The sequence below is a fragment of the Apus apus genome, chromosome 3, assembly GCF_020740795.1.
Source record: "Apus apus isolate bApuApu2 chromosome 3, bApuApu2.pri.cur, whole genome shotgun sequence".
Taxonomy (NCBI): Eukaryota; Metazoa; Chordata; class Aves; order Apodiformes; family Apodidae; genus Apus; species Apus apus.
In genome coordinates, this window is record NC_067284.1 from 73,109,915 (window position 1) to 73,132,275 (window position 22,361).

Sequence of the window (22,361 nt, forward strand, 5' to 3'; positions counted from 1 at the left end):
TCATACCAAATCAGTAACTTCAGAAAGCCACTGAATGTGTTCTGATAATGGGAAACATTAAGTGATAGTAATAATTTAAAAAAAAAAAAAAGGTTTTTCAAGGTCATGTCTCTCTTTTTGGAAAGAAGACTAAGCCCACCAAGGAGGCCGAATGTCTCAGTGCCTCTGCTACTTTTGAGGTGGCTACTTCATGCTTTAAGAAAGGTGGCCTTGCCTGTTGATGCTGTATAGCTTAAAGTAGCCTTTTTAAAATTCACTTCCCATGTAGCAAAACCCATGTCAATTATGTAGACGGTTGAAGTTGTGTGAGAGAACCTTCCATGAGTTTTACTGCTGTCCTTCCTTGGAGCTAGCAGCAGAGCCCACTGCAGCTATGTGAGCTTTAAGGAAGCTGGTAACTGATTGAGCAGGAGTTTCTTTTCCATGTTGATTCAGTATAGGAGAGAACAGACAGATTTTGCTGAAAGGTGTTCCAGTCTGGCTGGTTGTCAGAACTCTTATGAAGGTAGATCTTTGTTTTTCTTCAAATCAGGACCAATCTTAGGTTACCTACTGGTTAATCCTGTGTACCTATGTGCCGCCTCTGCCAGTGCTATCAGAAATTTGCAGTCTCATGTACAAGTCAAACACTATATAGTATTTTCTAATTTTCCCCTCCTTCACCCCAGCTGACTGGTAAACTGCCAATATATAGCAGATGGGTCTGAGTGTGAAGTAGCATGACTGATTTTATTTATTCAGACCCTTCAGCTTTATCTAATGGTTTTTGGAGGTGGTGGTGCTTAAACTGTGGCTAATCATAGGCATCCCAAAAATTTTTATTAGGTAACATCTGCTAATGAGAAGGAAAATTTGGCTGTTCTCAGTCTTGAGATCACTGTGCATGTTTTCTATCAGGAACTCAGGGCCATTATGTGACAGTAACTAGGTGTAGAGATTGCCACATCTCTCCTAATGATAAATTGAGGACATTTATATCTTTACATCAAGAATCATCTTCTTCTTTATCATATAAAAGATACTTAAGAATCACAGCTTCCTGACATCATTTATTGAATGGGTTGTCCCTGTTATCTTGAAAATGTTTATGTAGGTTGTATGGTATTTAAGTAACAGTTGAACCATCTTTTTGAAAAAACAAAGATGAATAGTTCTTGTATTTTTATGTTAATAGTTTTTCCTGATAACAGTGTTAAGGCTTTCTGGTTCATATCAAATGTACAGGATTTGTCTAGATGACTCTTAGTCTCAGGCCTTAATTTTATCTTTTTGTGGCACAGTTACAACTTTCATTTAATCTTTCATTTCATAAAATGTGGAGTTTCACAGAAATGGCTAAACCAGTGTCAAAGCTCACTGCTGCTGGTAGAGATGGTTCTTCTCACCTTCACTCTTGGCATAAGACTCTGTAGCTTCTCCTACCCTAACACTATCTCTTGTTTCTTCTGGCTTCTTCCAGGCTGAAATGCTGCTTGTCTGTCTAGTGCTTCCATTAATTAACTTACAGTGAAAATAGAGGTCAGATGAATGTGGAAACTGATGCAAAGGGATGGGAGGGAAGCAGGGATGTCCATTTTAATAGCAGCACAGTGATCATAGATTATTTATCATGGACTGTGGCCGTGGCTAAGTTCTACTAATGAGGAACAACCTAGAAAACACCTGTACTCTCCTGTTCCTTTAATGCAGGGGATGGGAAATTTAATCTCAGGCTGAAATATGGTGAAATAGCATTAATCACTCACTTTGTCTCCATTGTGTTTTGGGGTTTATTTGTTTTTGTGTGTGCTGTTTGTTGTTTTTTTTGTAAATGCCTGCTCTCTGACAAGTTCACTCTCAAGCAATCATCTGATTTAGGTGTGCTCAGTTTTATGTGGCTCTGCAAACTCTTCCTGCATGAAATGCAGTCTCTTAAACCATTCATACAACTGAATCTGCTTTAATAAATCTGATTAAGGGCAAAAGAGGATTGTTAGTTTTATTAGTCTTGGGCAGCTGGTAGTGCTGTTGTAAAGATGATTTTTTTTTGTCTGTTCCTTTGCTGCATCTTCTTCGAATTCCTGCAGCCTATAACTTATTCTTCCCTGTATCTGACAGGAGCCCATAAATACTTAGCAGCTTTCCTTTGCTGAATGAGCTGTTGTATGTGTCAGGTACTAGAGTAATATCACAGCTTAGTGAGTTGCCTTTTCCATGTAAGCAGTTTTCCTATTGATTAAGAGGAATGCACTTCAGCTAAGCAGTGTGTTATTGGTCTATTAGTAGGTCTTGGTACAGCAATCCTTAGTGAAGACTGGAGACAACTTTAGGTTTAGATAGACAACATGAAAACCCAAAGTATTTATATATTTTATTTTCAGAAGAATTTAGGAACTAATCAAACATATTTTTCTTAGAAATTCTCATCCTGTGGAGATTCATTTGCTTGACTTACACAGGTGCTTCTTTGCCAGAATAAACATTTCATTGAAATAGTTTTTATGTACCTGATTGCGTTATGTAAGGCCAAGAAGAAAGATGTATCACTTCCTTTGCATCTTACTATGCAATAGGATCCAGCTCCCTAGAGATAAGATAGTAACATAATAATCTAGTTAACACCTCAGGTGTAATGGGTTGAGGCAATAGATGCTCTTAAGAGGAAAGACAGATCTGAGTTTTTTATCAATGATTGCTCAGTCACTCTGATGCTTATCCTGTGCATATAACTATAGTCTTACATTTTTGGCAGTGCGAGGAGTTAGCGGGTTTTTGCTTGAAGCTTTTATGGTACATCCTGATACTAAGTTTTGAGTCATAGTCATTCTATTTAAAAACACAGAAGTCTCTGCTTGTGAATAAAGTCCAAGAAGGCCTCTAAATTTATTAATTAGTCATCTCTATGTAAAGGTGGAGAATACAAAAGGAGAGCATCTTTTGGAAAGAGTTGGCTTCTTTGCTGTGCTGTCACTTGGATAAACTTTTTTGGTATTAGAGCAGTAACTCTAATCTTAGTCATTTATAATCTCACTGCACTGCAGTTTTGCTGTTCAAAGATCACTAATGGATCTTTGTATTAGTACAGTTTAGCATCACTATAAATTAAAGGAATAGTGCAGTTGTTTCATAGAATCATAGAATGGTTGGAGTTGGAACGGACTGTAATGATCATCTAGTTTCAACACCCCTGGCATGGGCAGGGACACCTTTCACTAGACCAATTTTATACATTATTTTTTTTATATATAGCATTTTCAATTAAAAGCAGAGCAGGACACTCCATGGCTGTTAGGGTGAGTTTGTTCTAGTGATACCAGTGGTATGACTGTCAAGTGGTTCCATTACAGCCTCTTGACTTCACTAACTCCATAATTCTGCATTAACACTTACTGACTGAAATGTCTTTCATACAGAGACTGCATGTAAGTACTGACTTCTCCTATTAACACTTCTAAATTTCAATTAAGTTATAGAAATATTCATACTACTGTACATTGTTGGAATTCTTGACTACCAAGCTAAAAGTGAAATGCCCAAAATGTGAAACTTGGCAGAGACACAGTCTCTGCAGAGCACTTTGCTTCAAATAAATTTAGTTCTGACTTTTCACTGTTTATACTTAAACTGTCTTGCACAAAAAAAGTCTGAACTATATTGATGTCATGTATATATTTTTATATTTTAATTTGTATGTGTGTATATAATTAAGCACCCATTAGTTCAATAATGTGAAACTTATGTAAAGCTAATTTTTTTCCTTATTCCTAGGAAAAATCTCACTGCCTTTTTTTTTTTTTTACTTGCATTTTAATATTGCAAAAAAAACCCCAAGGGGCAGAATTTCTGAAATCTGAAATTCACTGAAAGTATTATTTCTAATGGAGGTCAAAATATGTTCTAAGTGTCTTTTCACACTTCTGGAAGTCCCACTTAAAGTTCCTTGTGCTTTTAGCTAGTTGCCAGAATGTTTGGGTTCTTTACTTTTTTCCGTTCTTTAAAGATCCACTGTCATTTGCTATGCATCATAAACTCATTGCACATGCTTTGTCTCCAATACACAGAATATCAAGGACAGTCTTGGGTTTGATTTTCTGACATATTAGTCCATAACTTAAAAGGCACAATAACACATTAAGCTAATTATTGGTGGTGTTTGAAAACAAAAATTTCAATTCCACTGCAATTTAATGTTGATGTTGCAGTTGGCTGTGCCATGGTGTCACCCTGCAGAGTAAGGCTTGGTGGGTGCTCAGTGGCAGAGCTCAAAGGTACAGAACCATAAAGCATAGGTTCCTTTCAGCTGAAAAGTTGCAGAAAAATATTTCTGATAGCTCTAATGGGTATAGTCTAGGATAAAGTTGCCTGTGGATCAAAGTGAAAACATGAAACACGCTAGACCTGCTGGCAGCCTTCCAGCTTCTTCTCCCTCTTTGCAGGGTTTATATTCTTTTACCTACCCGTCCCAGCCTAGGGAACCAGGTGCTTGCTGCCAATTAGTCTTGTCAGGGCAGCCCAGAGCTTCTCTTGACAAGCCTGACTGCTGACAGCAGCTGTGGGGGTAGTCTTAGGCAGGATTTTAACTCCTCGCTTGCCAAATAGTTTCCAGGTTAATTCCTTTGGTCTCATTCTCTAATTATTTGAATATGCTTCCATTTTATGAAAACATGTTTCATACAGAAACTGATTTAAGATTTCCAGTGGTGCTATAGTGATAAAGTATTAAGTTGGGAGTTAAGTCATTATGAAAGTTACTTTATATGTTTGTGGATGCTAACAGAACCGTCCATCCCAGGCCATCTTCTACTGTAGCTGGTAAGACACTAGGCTGGTCCAGCAGTTTTCTCCCCAGTAGCCTGTTAAGATCTCTTCAGTATTGCAGTGCCACAAGGGAGTCTGACCAATTTACAGGTCATCCATTAATACAGTTGGACTTTAAATTATAATTAAATGTTTCAAGTCAATTGTTGCTGCAAAGAGAAGCTCATTTTCAATTGTAGAATTCTCCTAAGTTTTCTTGTGTTTTACATGCATGTGATGTTGTTGCTAACAAGTGCTTTGCTCCAATAATGGTAGGAGTGAACAACAAATACAGATGCTATCCATAAAACCTCAGTGGGTTTTCAGTTTTCATTAGAAATGGCAAACCTTATGAACAGTGCAACTCATAGTGCAAGAGATTATTTTTTTTTAATGCATGTTCCTATGTATAGTGTTCAGATTAATGTTAACTTCTTTAACTGCAGTTCCTAAGAAGTCATGGCTTAGGCTGTTCCTCTTCTCAGTTGTGGTTCTAGAAACTTTTGAACTTCAAGGGTCAATTTCACTGAAATTTGAAAGAAGAACAGCTTTTTTTTTTTTTTTTTTTTTTTTTTTTTTGTAAATATTGCTTGCCAGTTGTATGAGTAGCAATACTGGTCTTTCCTATGTAGTCACCATTGTAGATACATCACTTGAGAAAGACAAGTAGTATGAATTTTAAGATGTGGCAGCTAGCTAGTTTGCAGGTAGAAAGGAAATCTGGGAAGGAGCTGAGTGCCTGAAGAGACCTCTGTATGTATAGGGACTGCTTTTAAGCTGGTGGGGGGCAAGGGTACCATAGTGAGGGAGAGGCATTAGGCAGGCTGTTGAGATTTTGAAAAATGTGGAGTATCAAATGAGAAGAAATAAGATTGTTAAATCAATATAAATTGATCCAAGAACAGATAAACTAGCTGTTTGCAAAATGGCCAATTTGCAATTTTAATTAAATGCTGTTTACAAAATATCTTAAATTGTATGTTTCTACTGAGCTAGTCAAGGATGTGGGATGATTGACCCACCTTTTCACCTTTGCTTCCAATTTCCTTTACTTTCAGAGAGACTTAGCTGTTAAGGTGCACTTTTCCTTAACTCAGAACTCCCAAGAATTACATATGAACAACCATTAGATAACTTGGTATATCAATTTGAAACAGAGATATTTTAGAACTTGTTAGAAGAGAATATATTTCATTAGTGTTCTTAAAAGCAGAAGCAAATTCTGCCCTGCTAGGGGAGAGCTCCATAACTTTTTCTCACTCTACTTAAAGCTTTTGCAGAGGCCGTCAAGAGGGCTGCCATACTTAACTTGAACACTGACTGGATCTATTTATTCTGCCCACATTAATTTAAAATGTATATTAGCAGCTTCTCTTTGAGGAGAGTTAAGCATAGCAGTACAGGAAACATTATTTTAGCGTTTCACCTGGAGTTCTTCTAGAGTTCTCTTCTGTAGCAGATACCTTACTTTGCCGACTTAATGCTTCTTTTAGTTTTTCAAATGATAAGGTGAAGTTGCCTACTTAGGGTGTGTGGAGGTAATTTAAAAGACTCTGCTTCCTTTTAATGTTGCTTGTGTGGATTTGCATGATGATGAGTGACCATAAGGATACTGGCTGAATGGTTGTGAGAGTGTCTTTACTTGGAATTAATATGCATCATGGCTGTGAATTTGCAGAGCTTCTACCACAGATACCTACCAGTACATGGAGTTACCAGTAGGTCCGTATAGCAATATTTCTAGACTAATATATGAAACTTTTGCTTGCTATCTGTAGTTCCGTGCTTCTAATATAATTAGGAGTGCTAGCTTTGTTAATGACAGTTGTATTAACTGTGAAACTTGTGGAAGTACAGGGAAGAGAGTACTTCAGAAGCAGCTATCTCTTTATTTTTGGTTCAGTGTTGTTCATATTCTGTTCTTCCATTGATGTTTTTCTGTTTCAGGAACTTTAGGGTTTTTGAACAGAAAAGAAATGCATAGCAACTATAAGCTATTTTCTCATCTAGCGTGAACACATGTAGTCCTGACATTGTCCTTTTTGAGCCCCAAAGCCTAGCAAAGAGCCACAAGGATTATTCCACTGCTAAAAATATCTGAAATGGTATTTTTGAACTGAAGTTACCAATGTGTAGCTGCTTGGAAAGAAACTGGCAGAATATCAGCTGTCCAAGCTAAGACTGCTTTTTGCTCCTTATGAATCTGTACCAAGGAGGGGGAGGAGATTACTTCTTACTTTCATGTTGAAACAATAGCAAAATATCATTACTTTCCTTTGACTTGACAGTCTGCCAGCTTAAGGCCTTAAGACTTGTAACTTTCCCTGTGTTTTAGCAGGACCCATCAAGCCAACTCAGCATTTTATTTTTGAAGTAAATGTTTTAGGTGCCTGAACTTTCAATGTGAATGTTCAAAGCAGCAGTTTAAGTAGTCCTAATCTCTCGCTTTGCAGCCAGTTATATAAGCTTCAAATTGAGATTTCTTTTTAAAGTAACCATTTAAGGTCTAAATACTGTGAGCAGAAGAAACCCGTGCTGCTGTGGAAGGAAGCAGTCTTGCCCTGGCTGCTATTTCCTTCCCTCCTCATCTGTTCCTCCCTTGTATTAGCATGAATGTTTATACACAAGCCATAAACCAGATGGACTAAATGATCGAGACGTTTTCTGAGAATTCATTTTAATCTGGATTGGTTCCTTGAGCTGGTTCACTGAACAGCCATGCAGTGTACAGACCACCTCCTGCACCGGCACAGGTGGCCAGGAAGAGGATGATTCTGTTTATTTTGGTTGCAATGCTGACGTATGCCAGTTTTGTGTTGCTGAAACTACAGCTTGGTATCCTTTAGCTCTTCTTGGCGGGTTTAAGTGTTGATTTGAGGGTTCAGACCTTCAGATTCTTCTGAACAAAACAGAGCACTTGGGACACTTGGCCGCCTTACCATGTCTAGTTATACAAATAACAGCTACCTCTTCCTTCCAGCCCTCCAGGTCAGTTCTTCAAGCTGTCTCCAGTGAGAACATTTTTGTGTGTGTGCAGACAAATGCATGGTTGCACTTAAGCCAACATATTCCTCATTTTTTAAAAAATGCTGTCCCTAGTATTACTGTGCTAATGCATTATTTCTGGAATCTGTATTGGGAGGGAGGAAATTGCTTTGTAATCCTTAGCATTGCCCTTTCTTCCTCCCTCAAGTGGGTTACTTTAAACAGTAGGTGTTTGCCAGCCTTATTCATTTTGACTGAATAAGGTTGAGGAGTGCTTATGTGAGCAGCTTTGTTAGTGCATCCCTAGGAGCAGTAGCCTATAGCAGGCATTTGGCAATGTGCAAATAGGACATTAACCTCTTCAGCAAGCATACCTTAATGGAAGCGAATGTCATTAATAATGGAGTCTCTTGTCACTGCTAAGTGAATTGGTTTAAAGTAAGGAACAATCCAAACAGAAGTGTAGTCTCCCTCCATTCCTTTTATTTCTACCTCCATGGTCCAAGGGGATGTGCCCTAGTGTCAGTGAATGTGTTAGCCTGCTTGCCTGAGTAGGCTTCTGCTAGCATTGATCTGAATGAAGGGTGTGCAAGGAGCAGAGACTGTGACTTCTCTCTCCCCTTTTCCTTCCGCTTTCAGGTTATTGGCTTTTTTTTGACTTGTAAGAATTGTCTGGGTTTGTTTTCCTTCAGTGTTTTTTGCCTTGTTACCTTTCAGTGTTTTGAAGCTGTCATAATGGGAAAATACCAAAACAAAGAACATACAAGATTCCTGTTTTCAAATAAGCATACTAGTTTTGCAAGCTGTCCTACATTATGCATGTTTTCAGCTCTTGTGAAGATGGTATGTTTTTAGGAGTTAATATTTTGAATGTAATTTCCCATATTGAGTCATTTTTAAGTGAGGTTAACACTGAGAATGTAACACGTGTGTTGCCACTAGGACAGAGCACATCCTTAGTTTTGAATGTCACAGGTGGAAAGCTCTGGCTTGTTCTTGTGACACTTCTGGAAAGAGTGGTCATAGTTTTCACAGTAATCTGTATGTGGTATTTCAGGATTACAAACAGGTTGTAACTGTTGTCTTTAAATCGTATTATACAAATGGTTTTCCTAGCTCTCTTTGTAGTTTCATCGTCTGTACATTTAGAATACCTGAAGATTACACTCATGCAAACTTAATGGCTTTGAACGTCTCTAATTTTACTGCAAGTGGGATAATAGTGTTAAGACTAACTGCTCATTGCTTCTGTAGTCCTAGTATTGTGCTTATTACCTGTTGAGTTTTTTAAGATATCTTATGTCAGTTTCAAGTAGATAGAAATTATTTTTATTTTAAAAGAGATTGGTTTAGGAACATTTGGACACATTTTCTAGTCCTTAGAAAATCTACAAATTGATGAATTTACTTTTTTAATTTTGTTGGAATTAAAGTTTAAACAGAAAATAAATTTAATCACTGGCAGTGCACCTTGGTAAAACCAGTATGGCTTTAAGGCCAGTTCAGAACTAAATTGTATTTTGTCAACCTTAGTGCTGCCACAAGAAATTTGAAACCACGCATCTGCACATTGATTTAAACTAATTTAAAATTACTAGATTGAATATTAAATACTTTACCAGTGACTCAGGTTTTATTCTAAACACTAGGTGGAGAGGTTTAACTGAGACAGTCACCCAAATTCAAGAAATTGGTTTCTGTTAGTGAAGATTTTTTCCCAAAGCAAGCACTCCTTCCTGGAGCCATGGGGCAGCTTGTCTACCAGACTGTCTGCTGCCCAGCAATGATGTGTGATAAGGTGGTGTGTTGTCTGTTCATGTTTCTGAATAGGACTGAGGAATAATATTTATGTGTAGAGTTAATGTAAGTACCATTAAGCATGAAACTTCAATATGTTTCCATATCCTTTTAGGATTTTTAATTAGTTACATGGTTAGCACCAGTGCCCAGTAAAACAGCTTTACTGGGTTTAGTTGCTCATAAGTTGGTCTTAGGCCTGCACGACCTGATGTTTTAAGTAAGACTTTAATAAAAATTGTATTTCCCTTGTTCTAGCAACTTTACCTTTTGTTTGCTCTGTTACTCTGAACCAGTTACAGTAGGTTTTGTGGCTTGTAGACTTGCTAGGAACATAATGTGGGGAGGGGGAAGAAACTAATGCAAATGTTAAAATTGAAAAAGAATTGTACTTTTACTTTAATCTTCATTTTGTACTAAGATTTTGTACTTGCAGCTCTGCCGTCTGGAAAGGTTACTTTTATGAAGTCTTACAATAGTAGTAGTATGGCCTGACTTTAAAAGCATTTCAGCAATTTTAATGCTTCTAGAGGTGAATGGAAACTAATAATGTTTTGTATTTTTTTGAGATTCCTCTGGAGTTTCTGCTTAGGAATATGATCTTTTAATATTCACCTGGTGGTTGCTCAACCCCACGTGTTTTTTATTCCAGTATATACACATCACAGTTGAATATTTTCTTCCTGTTCTCCATGTGAAGCTTTAATATAAGTTCCCAATGTTTTCTGTTGACTCTTAATGCTGTCCTGAGCTTGGTTCTAGTGCAGAGAAGCAAATCTGTTACTGTTAGATTTCTGACAGTGATGCGAGCATACTAAATCCCTCCACGCCTCTGGATTTCTGAAGAAACAATTATGATTATTTCAGGGAAGTGCTGCCCTACTCTTTTAATAAAGAACTCGTCTTGTATTCCACTTACTTTCCCATTTTTAGAGTTATGGTTCATATTCCTTTTGCTTCACAATCATATAACATCCTAGTGGCAAGAACAGCAGTTGCTTACCTGGAAAAGTAATATTAGAAAAGTGTGTATTTTTAGCTGCCTTTTGATGTGATGTAGCAGCTGGAAACAAGAAGAGGAGGCAGTATGAGGTGATCTGACAGCACTGCCAACCACAACTTGGGAATCACTGCTTTGAACTTGAGACCATGATGTGGGAAAACCATTTTTACAGGCCTGAGTCTGCCCATTGTGCCTGGCGCAGCAATGATCCAGTTGCTGTGGCTTCACTCTTGGTTCTCAAAAGCTGCATTTGAGGGTCCTCCCCTGGACTATTTGATAAATGTTGTTAATGGATGAAAAACAAAGTTATGTGAAACTTTTTGTTTATGTTAATATGCATTAAAAATATAACGAGCAGGCAGCTCTGTGCACACATTTAAGATAAAATTAGTAAAATATCCCTTTCATACCAGTGACTAACTATAAATACCTAAAAGATACCTAAAAGTAACAGATACTATAAAAACTAACCAAAAATACCATTTTTTTTCTTTGCAGTAATCATGTCCACAACTCGGAAAAGGAATCTAGCAAGTTCATGGTGAGGTATATTCTCAAGACAAGATACAGTGACTCATATGCTTTTCTGGGTAAGAAGGGTATCTATATTCTCTCAAGCATGACAAAAAGTAGTTAACCTTTTAAATTTAACTTTTGAAAATACAATCTGCTAAGCCAGTATACTGGAGGCTCGGAGGGGAGGGGAGGGAGTTGTTGGTTGTTTTTTTCTTTGTTCTTTCTGGGCAAGTGTGTAGAAACTTCCACACGTGTAACAGTTGAAAAACATTCTAGACTAATAGTGTAAGGAAGAGCAATAATGAGCAATTTTAGAATAAAAGGCACCACAGAATGGTGTGTGACTGGCTACAAAAGTAATTCCAGTTCATTGTTGCAAAGCTGTGTACTGTTTCTAGCCTTATTTCCCAAGGGAATGAAGGTTATATACTCTGCCGTTTCCCTTCCCAAATTTTTTAAACATCTCTGTGACTAAGAAGAGAAAGAAATGTACAACATGAAAGAAAAGTGGGAAAAAGCCAACCTTATATATACTGTGTTTACAGGCTGGCAGCCTGCAAACATATGCTGCCTCCTGGTCAGTGTGGGTATTTTGTCACCGGAAACAGCTCTGGTTATTGCAATGGCATGGTACATGGTTGTGTGGTTCCCACAGATTTGTACATCATCTGACTTTATTAGTTCTGTTGATCTTAAAACTACCCCAGCTTGGTCCAGAGAACTCCAGAAATAACAAATTTAGGATTTTATTTATTTTTAATCAGGAAGACATTGCTTGCTCCCTTGCTTACAGACTTTAACTTTTACACAGAACTCAGTAGCATCTTCTATGTATAACACTTCTCTGCAAGTGTCTCCCTCCTTAATAACTACTTGGGTATTGTTCAGATTGCCATTAGCACTGTGTTCTGAGTAACTTTTACGAGTAGTCTGCAGAGACTGTGAAGGCCTGAATTCCCTGCTTTCCCCCACAGCCACCATCTCCCTGCATCCACACTAAATTCTTAAAAGTTTTATTTTATGCAGTTGGGTGTAGATACCTCACTTGCTGGGTTTGCAGAAGTAACTGAGGATGAGATGGGGAAGAAAGCTTTTGCTCCTTTTGCTTTCTGTTCCTCGAACAGTTAGGTGTTTCATGTTGATTATCCTTTCATGATTCTCATGTAAGATACGCTTCTGAGTCTTCCCCAGTCTTGGTGGATCCTGCTATGAAGTCAGGGGCTTACAGCTGTGTTTCTATCTTAAGGGACTTCTAGGCTGATGTTTCCAAAGACCAGAGCAGTTTCCATTAAGAGTTAAATTAGATAAGGTGACATGTTTTAGTCCTTCAAGTTTAGCACTTCTCTCAGAATTTAATTAGATCTAATTTAGCTTGGCATTGCCTGACTTTTTTTTAGTACAAAATTAGCCTGTTTCTCTGTGTCCTAGAGCAGTCCTGTGTTTTTGGCAATCTTGTTCCAATTATCATACTCTGTTTCTAAAATAGTTGCAGAATGCACACTTGTTAATGTTTTTATCTTGTTATTGTATCTTCATGATTCACCATCATCGTGTTTCTGCTGCAGCTTTTTTCTTTTTAAGTACTCTTACTAAAGATAGAAAAGCTCCTTGGGCTCTTTCATTCTTTTATATCTTAAGTAGCGAAGTCAGGCAGTCATTTTGGGATTTTTTTAGATGTTTCATATGTATGGCTTTTATTAATATATCAGAGACTTTATAGTTCTAAAATTCTGCTGATACCACACTGCTTTTCCTTGTCTTGTGCTGATTGCCTCATCTAAGAGTGCTGAATGCTTTTTTTTCTCCTAAGTTTCTATTTTCATACTGATATTTTTTAACTTTGTCAGTTATAGCTGTCCATCAAATACAACTGTACAGACCTACCTACTTGCCTACAGAAAAATGTTAGGAGCTTCTTGTAAATAAAATGTTTGTAATTTCCCCAACATTTTCTTTGTGGTGATTCTTCTGAATATCAGAATTGTGTGATGACATGTCACTTCCACATAACCTTGCCAACACTAGGCGCTTTTTCAAATGTAGTGTGTTTAGTTAACTGTTTTTTTGTGTCTGTAACTTAATTGATAATGTAGGATGTACTCTCATTTTTTTAAACTTATATTTTTGTTTTAATTTTTTTTCTCCTCTTGAATTTAGATAACGTAATCCATGGATAAAGTGGGAAAGATGTGGAACAATTTCAAATACAGGTGCCAGAATCTTTTCAGTCATGAGGGTGGAAGCCAAAATGAAAATGTGGTTGTGAACTCCACTAGTTGCTCTTCTGCTAAAGAGAAAGCTGTCCAGATAGCTGACTTGGCTCAACAACAGCCCAGCAGTCCTTTGCGAGAAAACATTACTTTGCAATTAGGTCTGAGTCCTTCAAAGAATTTGGCAAGGCGGAACCAAAACTGTGTCACAGAAATTCCTCAGATTGTTGAAATAAGCATTGAGAAAGAGAATGACTCGTGTGTCACCACAGGAGCTAGACTTGCTCGAAGGGACTCTTATTCTCGGCATGCTCCTTGGGGTGGGAAGAAAAAGCATTCCTGCTCTACCAAAACCCAGAGCTCCTTGGATACTGAAAAAAGATTTGGTAGGACACGAAGTGGTTTGCAGAGGAGAGAGCGAAGGTATGGGGTGAGCTCTGTCCATGATATGGATGCAGTATCAAGCAGGACAGTAGGTAGCCGTTCTCTACGACAGCGTCTGCAGGATACTGTTGGGCTGTGTTTTCCCATGAGAACCTACAGCAAGCAGTCCAAACCTCTCTTTTCCAACAAAAGAAAGATCCATCTCTCGGAACTAATGCTTGAGAAATGCCCTTTTCCTGCAGGCTCAGATCTGGCTCAGAAGTGGCATCTCATTAAACAACACACAGCACCTGTGAGTCCTCATTCAACTTTTTTTGACACATTTGATCCTTCCTTGGTTTCCACAGAAGATGAAGAAGACAGGCTCAGAGAAAGACGTAGACTTAGTATTGAAGAAGGGGTTGATCCCCCACCCAATGCCCAAATACATACTTTTGAAGCTACAGCACAGGTTAATCCGTTGTATAAACTGGGACCAAAGTTAGCCCCTGGTATGACTGAGCTGACCGGGGACAAAAACATAACACCTCCAGGAAGCTGTGACTCTGAAGAGGACACAACGACGCTTTGTCTGCAGTCACGCAGGCAGAAGCAGCGTCAGATGTCTGGAGACAGCCACGGCCATATCAGCAGGCAGGGGGCTTGGAAAGTGCATACTCAAATTGATTACATCCACTGCCTTGTGCCAGACTTACTTCAGATCACAGGTAACCCGTGTTACTGGGGGGTGATGGACCGCTATGAAGCAGAAGCACTTCTGGAGGGCAAACCTGAAGGCACTTTTTTGCTCAGGGATTCTGCGCAAGAGGACTACCTCTTCTCAGTGAGCTTCCGTCGTTACAACCGCTCGCTACATGCACGCATTGAGCAGTGGAATCACAACTTTAGTTTCGATGCCCACGATCCCTGTGTGTTTCACTCCTCCACTGTTACAGGGCTTCTGGAACACTACAAAGACCCTAGCTCTTGCATGTTCTTTGAACCCTTGCTGACTGTATCTCTGAACAGGACTTTCCCCTTTAGTCTGCAGTATATCTGCCGGGCAGTAATCTGCAGGTGCACTACGTATGATGGAATCGATGACCTTCCTCTACCTTCGATGTTGCAAGACTTTCTAAAGGAGTATCACTATAAACAAAAAGTCAGGGTGCGATGGTTGGAGCGGGAACCTATAAAAGCAAAGTAAATGGAAATCAGAAATAAGCTTCTGGAATATGCTTTTTTTTTTTTTTTTTTCTCCTCCTGTGTGTGTTACAGTTTAACTGCAGCGAGCGCACCAACAACGTCTAGCTTTTCTGCAATATCCTATTTAAGCTGAGTGTTAGTATCCTGTCAGATGCTGCCTGCTGTTAGTCAAACTAAGTTGTGATGCCTCTTGGAAACAATAAGCAGACACAATTCTGCACGTTTTTCATTAAAGCCTAATGAAAATATTTTTGCTAATTTCTAAATATTTTGTTTCCCTTTTATAGCTGTAGTAATTGGATGAAGAAACTATGAGGCATTTTTCCATGGGGCATTCAAGTAATGCTAATAAAGAAAGGCTTTATTAGAGGAGCATTTTGCTAATATTTGAAGTATTTTTTTAAAATTACCTTCTTGAAAACTTTCCACTACTAATTTAGCTCACAAACAGGTTCTCAAATACTAGTGAATAAGAGTATTTTCTTTAATGAAGAGCAGTTCATTAGAAGCAGTCCATTAAGAGTTAATGGTGTTTTGATACTAACAGATGAATCATGCTTTTCTCAGTGTATAAGGTTTCCTAATCATTAAGACTTGAATATGCCTGCTCAGTACTGTAATTCTTTTTTAAACACTTGGAGATTTAAGTGGCATTGTTAGCAAAGGTAATACTGTCTTGGGCAGTGAAATACTTTCCAGTGTGAATTACTGATTCAGTGGCTGGACATGGGCTTAGATTATTGCCATGAAAAAAAAGGTTGGGTTTTTTCTAAAACACAATTTGTTGGCCTGACTGCTTGTAACTTACAGTGGAAGGCAATAGTGAAGAGATGTTTGGTTATTTAAAGTTATCTGATATTTTTATGGAGAAAATTACAAGTCTTTGAATTATTATAATCAATACAAAATCTGACATATCTGAAATACGTGTCAGGTTTCAAAGGTACTGTTACACTTTATTTGTAAATATCTTTCCATTTGCGCTTTAAAAAAATGTTTTAAAGTAATATGCACTGATTATAGTTTCAACAGATTACTTGGAAACAAGATTCTGAGTTCTGTTTGCTTATTTAATTGGAGATGGAACTGAAAATTGTTCTGTCTTAGACAATTTTGCACTAAAATCTCGTTGGAATGCCCTGACTCCTGTTTAGTGTTTTGTACCAATTACGAGTGCTCCCTAGTTTCTTTACCAGCTGCTACAGTATGTTATTACTTCTCTATGGCAGTGACCTGTGCGAGGTAGGGAACATTTTGGCTGCAAGTACAATAAACGTTATTCTTGTATGCTACACTAACCCTTCTCTTGATGTATTTTTCTGCTTGCTGTGCCTTGTTCTGGCTTTTTGTGCTAATAAAGTACAGTATGTTCAGTGTTATACTTGTATATCTGCTCTGTTTTTATATATTCACGTAACTTGTAGCAGTTAACTGAATTTTTCATAGGCTTTTCTTAGTATAGGTAATGCACAAGTACTGTGCAGTTGAATATTGGTTGGTCAGCACACCATATTCCTGGTTTTTGTTACATGCTTATCAGGAACCTAACAGTGTACACCATGGAATTAATGTTTCTGTAGTCACTGCAAAGTAATGGACTTGTCTGCAGGCATAGAACATGTTACAATTTATGTAACGTAAAGGATAAGTGTTAAGCAAAAACATTTTTGATCCCCTGTAATGGTTGCTGAAGGTGTTTCAGCTTGTTACATAGCTAACTGCTACGCTTAATGTTTTGATACTTCCCCACAGAGTAAGGAATGATTATTCCTGTAAATTGACAGTACGACAGTGGCATTTGTTCACTTTTAGACTATTTTGATAAATAGATGTACATATAAATTGGCCAAATGTCCTGGTTTTACCAAAGAATACTGTCAATTTATTTTGGGGTATTTTTTCTAGTAAAAAAACTTAAGAGTGGAGAGGTGCAATTTCTGTTCTATCAAATATTTATCCCAAGCTATGATAAACCAAAGTATTTGACAACTTCATCTGAACTTAACTAATGTAAATGTTTATGTTGATAGAGCTTAAAACTTTTACATTGGTGGTGGTGTCATTTTCCTGGAACTCACAATGCACCTGAAGAGAAATGATTTAAATAATTTTATAATGACTGGAACAGCACTACATAGGAGCTCATACTTGCAAGGGGTTCATCTGAAGCACCCAGAAAGCACTTTAAAACATGTGTTTATATGCTTGTGGAAAATTTGTGATCTGGTTATGCATTCTTTGTAGTAGCTTCTCTTCTTTCATGTGTTAAAAGACTTCAACTGTTAAAATGGAACTTTGTTTAGAATATGTAAATACTAAGTTTATGTAAGTATGTGTACAAATGTGCTAATGGTCACTTAAGTTTTGAATTGTGTGTGTGTTACTAGATACTCAACTCCTGGTTTAAAATCTGCTCTAAGCATAAAAAGAAGAAAAAAAAGTCACCAGCATGAAACTGCACCCAAGTGTACCTTCACTGTGTCATTCTCACTGTTCCCTCAGTAGGATCTGAATTCCAAATGAAGTTTACTTTCCTCTTGCTTTCAATACTAGTATCATACAGTCAACCTGCAACCAAGCTTTGTCCCAGTGTAGGGGCCTGTTTTTTTGTTTACACCTGTTGCAGCTGCTTGTCATAAACTAGCTGATGAGATTCTAACTGTGACATTATCAATGTGGTCAAGAATACACATTAATTTGATTTATTTATTTTTAAATCACGGGGGTGTTATCTTTGGAAAAAATAAAAACCCCAAACACTTATCTAAGAAAGTTTCCTCTTGCATTTGTGTAAACAGTCTTCACGGAGAAGTTTATTGCTCTCTTTAAAACAGACAAAAAGGAATGATCCATTTCTCTAGAATTTTTTTAAGCTTTGCTTCACTGAAATATACAGAAAAACTTGCTAGTGTGGTTATGCTTAAAATAATCACTTTTTAAATTATAGTAGACTTGAGCATTGACTACTCAAGTTGCAGTGTATTTCTTAATGAAGACATTTTCAGTTCTAAAGGCACTAAAATGTTAGTATGCTGAGAATGCAAGTAGTTGATTCCTCATTTCTGGTTGAGGAGGGTGCTTTAACCTGATTTTGTTCAGAAAATCTTGTATTGTCTTCAATAGATGTGCACAAATCTTTTTAACAATAGCATGCAGTGTTAATAAGGTATGCTAGCATTATTCCAATATAATTTGGTTACATGACAGATGAGTATTTGAGCCTCAATCTTGTGATTTTTTGAGGTGATTCTCATTTCTGCAGAAAGGGCTACAGAAAGGGCTTACTCGCTAGGATTATTTTGCAAAAAAAAAAAAATCTTAAAGATCTTTGGACCATATTTAAAAAGAAGAAGGTGGTGCTGCTATGTGGGAATTAAGATCTTTGAACAGTTAGCACAACTTGGTGGGTTTGTTGCGTATAAATACACACGTCATTGTGTTTTAGAAAGTCGGCAACAGCTCCAGTTAACTAAGGCATGAAAATAAAAATAATTGCAATTTCGATATAACATGTTCTCTAACGTTGGAATATTGTGAAAATAAAACAAGGTTATTGTTGCGTTGCCATACAGCGCACAGAGGTTTTGTACTCTAACTGGATCATTGTTTCTAGAACTGAATTATAATTTAGGAAATTAAGGCATTTTGAAATTATGTCCCAATGGAATTGGAGAAGAGTAACTGTACTGTATTTTGACTATGTGAGGGTTGGGGGTTTTTATCAGTTTTAAAGGAGTAACTTTTGAAAATACTCTTAAGGCCATGTAGACACTTGCCCAGATAATTTACTTGTCAGAATGAAACTTCTCGTAAGAAAATAATTTACAAAGCCGTGTTTTGCATTGATGTACTTTAAATTTTGCTCGTATTTGAAGACTTGTAGCCTACAAAATCATAGTCTTTATGTCAGAAGCATACGGTCTGTGAAAGACCTGTCTGTATCCATAATATTTGGTAAGATGAATTCAAGCTTTTGCTGGACATCATCCTGACAGTCACTCACATTTAATGTATATTTGACTTGAAGTTTCTGCACTATTTAGAAACAAGCAAAGGTTCTGAGTATCTGTTGTACAAAACCGGTTTGGTTTCATCTCTGCGTGCAAGCCAAAATATTTGCAGAATGCTTTTTGTCTCTGCTGCAAAGCTGCATGCAAGGCTGAAGCTGTCAAGTCAAAAGGTGCTGAGTACCAGAGAGATGAATCTGCAGGGAGCGTTGTCTTTTCTTTTTTCAAAGCTACCTTGAAATACAATATTTAATAGAAAAATAGTAACTGAATCTTCTGTGATTCTTTCTAAAATAACTATTTGACTCCTGTTAAAACCATTCACATTTAAAATTCCCAAAGTGCTTTTTGAGTCTCCTGTTCCTAAAGCGTTGTGAAATGATCATGTATGTGCCAAGCCTTAGTCTGCAACAATCTACATAGCCTAAATATATATATATATGTTAATAAAATGCCTCTAAACACATGTACAGTCATAGTATTTTTTTGAAACTACCTGAAGTTACACCAATATGGTGAACATTAATATATTGGAATTCTAAAAATTCTCTCTCGATTTCTGCCTATGCATGGCATACATTACAAATAAAAACTGTTGTTTCTTCAGCTGTATTTATGTATTGTAGGCAGCTGACTGGTGGTGTGTTCTTGCTATTGCCACACTTGCCTAAACATATGTCTCCTGAATGTGACCAAAGGAGATGTTTTTGTTCATAAGTGCTTTTACAAAAAAATCTTAAAATAGACAAAAATCAAATCAGTTGGCTTTTAAAGTGTTAACTCTTACAAAGCATGACATAACAGTGCTAATTTCTCTCCCTTTTCACAATATTGATATACAAAGAATAATCTAGCTTGACCATGGGTTGTGTCTACCAAATGCAGTTGGCTTAAAATGTCTGAAATTTAAGCTTTTTTTTTTTTGTCATTTTTAGCTGAAGATTAGGTCTTTGAAAAGAAAAAGGCTTGCTGTTTTCAGAGCAAGATACATAAAGTAAATGTTTTGCAATGAGGATCTCTTGCAGATGTTTTTTAACAAGTTTTCTCTAAATATGTCTTTAATCAAAACGCTCTAAAAAGCACCCCAAAAAACCAAAACAACCCACCTCTCGATGACAATCATTTAAAGACTGAAAGGAAATCTGGTGCTTTTGCTTACTTTGTTTGCATGTTGCTGTACTGACTTAATAGTAGTTTCAAGAAGCAATTTTTAAATCTGTTATTTCAATGAAGCATTGCCATTCCTTATTATTAGAAAATATTCCACTTACAAAGATTGCGTTACAAAAATTACAATAGGATGTTAACCTGATACAGTCTTTCAATCTGTTGTTACCAAGATAACTTCTCCTGTATGTGCTTTTCAAGCTGAATAAATGTTCACTTTGTAAATTTGCATCAAAGCTACAGCTGGGTTTCTTAGGGCCAACAGGGTGTACTTTTGAGCTGAAGTTCCCGGTGTTTCACCCTCTTTTTTCTTTTTTTCTTTTTTTCTTTTTTTTTTTAGAAAAAATACATAATAGTGTATGTGTGATATAGCTCATGTTGCAGATTTCCTTGTTAAGCACACAGCTACACTGACAAGCAGAGACGTATTTGAACTTGCTTGTCTAGAGTAAATCAACCTCTCTGATTTCACAGCAGGAGTTGTAACGTGGTGGCACGTTAGCAAAGAGGAAGCAGGTTTGGGTTTTGTACTTCTCTGAGCAGCTGTTAAGTTGAACATGGTGTGTGCTTCCTGTGCGATAAGGTCTATTATGTTTTCAGATCCCTGAGAATTGTAACAGCTTTTGGAAGACACAAAAGTACTTGGCTGCTTTGTCACTTCTTGCTTTCATACTTGTAGTTTTGTAAAAGCACGAAGAGATTTATTTATTAAAATTGAATCTACGTAGTCACCAACTGTATAAGCACTACTTTGTTGTATCTTTACAGAGATAGCAAATTTCTACACGATTATATTTAAACTGTTTTGGGAAAATGAATAATGACACTGTGGGCACAAATGAATTCAGATTGCACTATAAACTTTCTTACCTGAAGCCTTCATTCTTACAAAAAAACCTGTGCGATCCCTGCACAGAAAAACTAGCTTTGGTGATGCGCTCTTTGGCAGGTGTCCAAAAAAGTGGCACCCAGGCAGTCCCTGAACCTTTTCCTGACATTCCAGTTGAAGGGGCCCTGGCAGGCCTGTTGGGCACTCGAGGAGTTGGCTGGGAAGCGTGTCATGCCTCGCATTGCCCGATGCCAGCATCTTGTGTAACTGCGATGGTTTAGGTCTCCCTAGCTTAGGTGGTTTTTAACCCGCTGCAGCTTAAATGTTCCTCCACCCTGCCTAATTTGTCTTTGTTACCTGGTTACCAAACTGTCTTGCATCTTAATATAGTAAAAAAATAATGTGTTTTCTGGCTACCCAACCAGTGTATTAAGTAATAGATGGCTGTCTTAATAAATGGGGTATAAACTACTTTACTGTTTTCTTTTTATATTTGTTTGTGCGTAAAAGGTGATTTTAATGGATTGGTTTTAACTCGGTACTGTAAATCTATATTTTTACAAATATTTGGTTGTCCTACATGGCAAAGGGATAAGTAGTTAGATCAAAATAGTCAGAATCTCATGTTTATTCCAGTCCTTTTCTGTTGCATCTAAAATACTTGAGTGAAGAGATCCAGAGAATTATAGTTTTTAGATTTTTAATCACACTCTGAAATTCCAGCAAGCTCTTAATTTAGCAAGTTTTTACTTAAATCTCAAGGGTTTCTTTCCCCGGTTGTGGGCTGAATACAAATTTTTGTGACATAAACGTGTGTATTCTAGAGCACAGCCCCTGTGAGCACAAATGTGAGGAATAGATGTAGCTGTTGTCTGGTAAACTCAGAGAATTTCTCCTTTGTGCCTGATGGGAGCTTCTACTAAAGCAAATTAGTGCAAACTATAATTGTGAAAACTGGATTAAATGCTGCTGGTGAAAAGTTATAGCTGGGCACAGCAACAGCCCAACAGCCATATGACAAGCTGCAAATGTGATGTGGGCTGCTCTGTGCAACTATTTCAGGCTTCTTAATTTGTTAATTATATATTTTCTAGAGCATTGCTCCTAAAAATACATTTAGTCTAGTATTCTTTGGAGTTTTTATGTCTCATCGCTAGTGAGCTAATAGAAAACCAAAACCCTGAAAACAAAACTGGGGGGTTTTGGCTCTTTTATGTAGAGACTGTCTGTGTAGTTTTAGCTTCATTCAAATATGCTGAAGGTTAACTATCTTAAACTCAGCTAAAATAAATCCATAGTTGATTAGTAAAGTAAGGTTGTGGGACTAAACTTACCTATTATAGTGTTGTGTTTGAAATATGAAGCTCTAATTCTGTTAGATTTATGGCAAAGATCATTCATGTTATTTTATGATTAAGTATTTTGACGGTTTAGGTAAGGAAGATGCAGGCATAATAATAATACTTCAAAATGGTTTCAGAAATACCTGGTGGTCTGAAGCT

General features: G+C 37.2%; 1 protein-coding gene across 2 annotated transcripts in view; it reads left to right on the plus strand.

Moving 5' to 3' along the window:
* Positions 1-21,330, plus strand: part of SOCS5 (suppressor of cytokine signaling 5) — a 34,841-nt gene extending 13,511 nt beyond the window's left edge. For both annotated transcript variants that reach the window (XM_051616044.1, XM_051616046.1), the window contains exons 2-3: positions 11,060-11,151; positions 13,235-21,330. In XM_051616044.1, coding sequence (XP_051472004.1) covers positions 13,247-14,857 — 1,611 coding nt within the window. In that variant the 5' untranslated portion in view covers positions 11,060-11,151; positions 13,235-13,246 and the 3' untranslated portion in view covers positions 14,858-21,330. The remainder of the gene's footprint in view (positions 1-11,059; positions 11,152-13,234) is intronic.
* Positions 21,331-22,361: the final 1,031 nt, after the last annotated feature.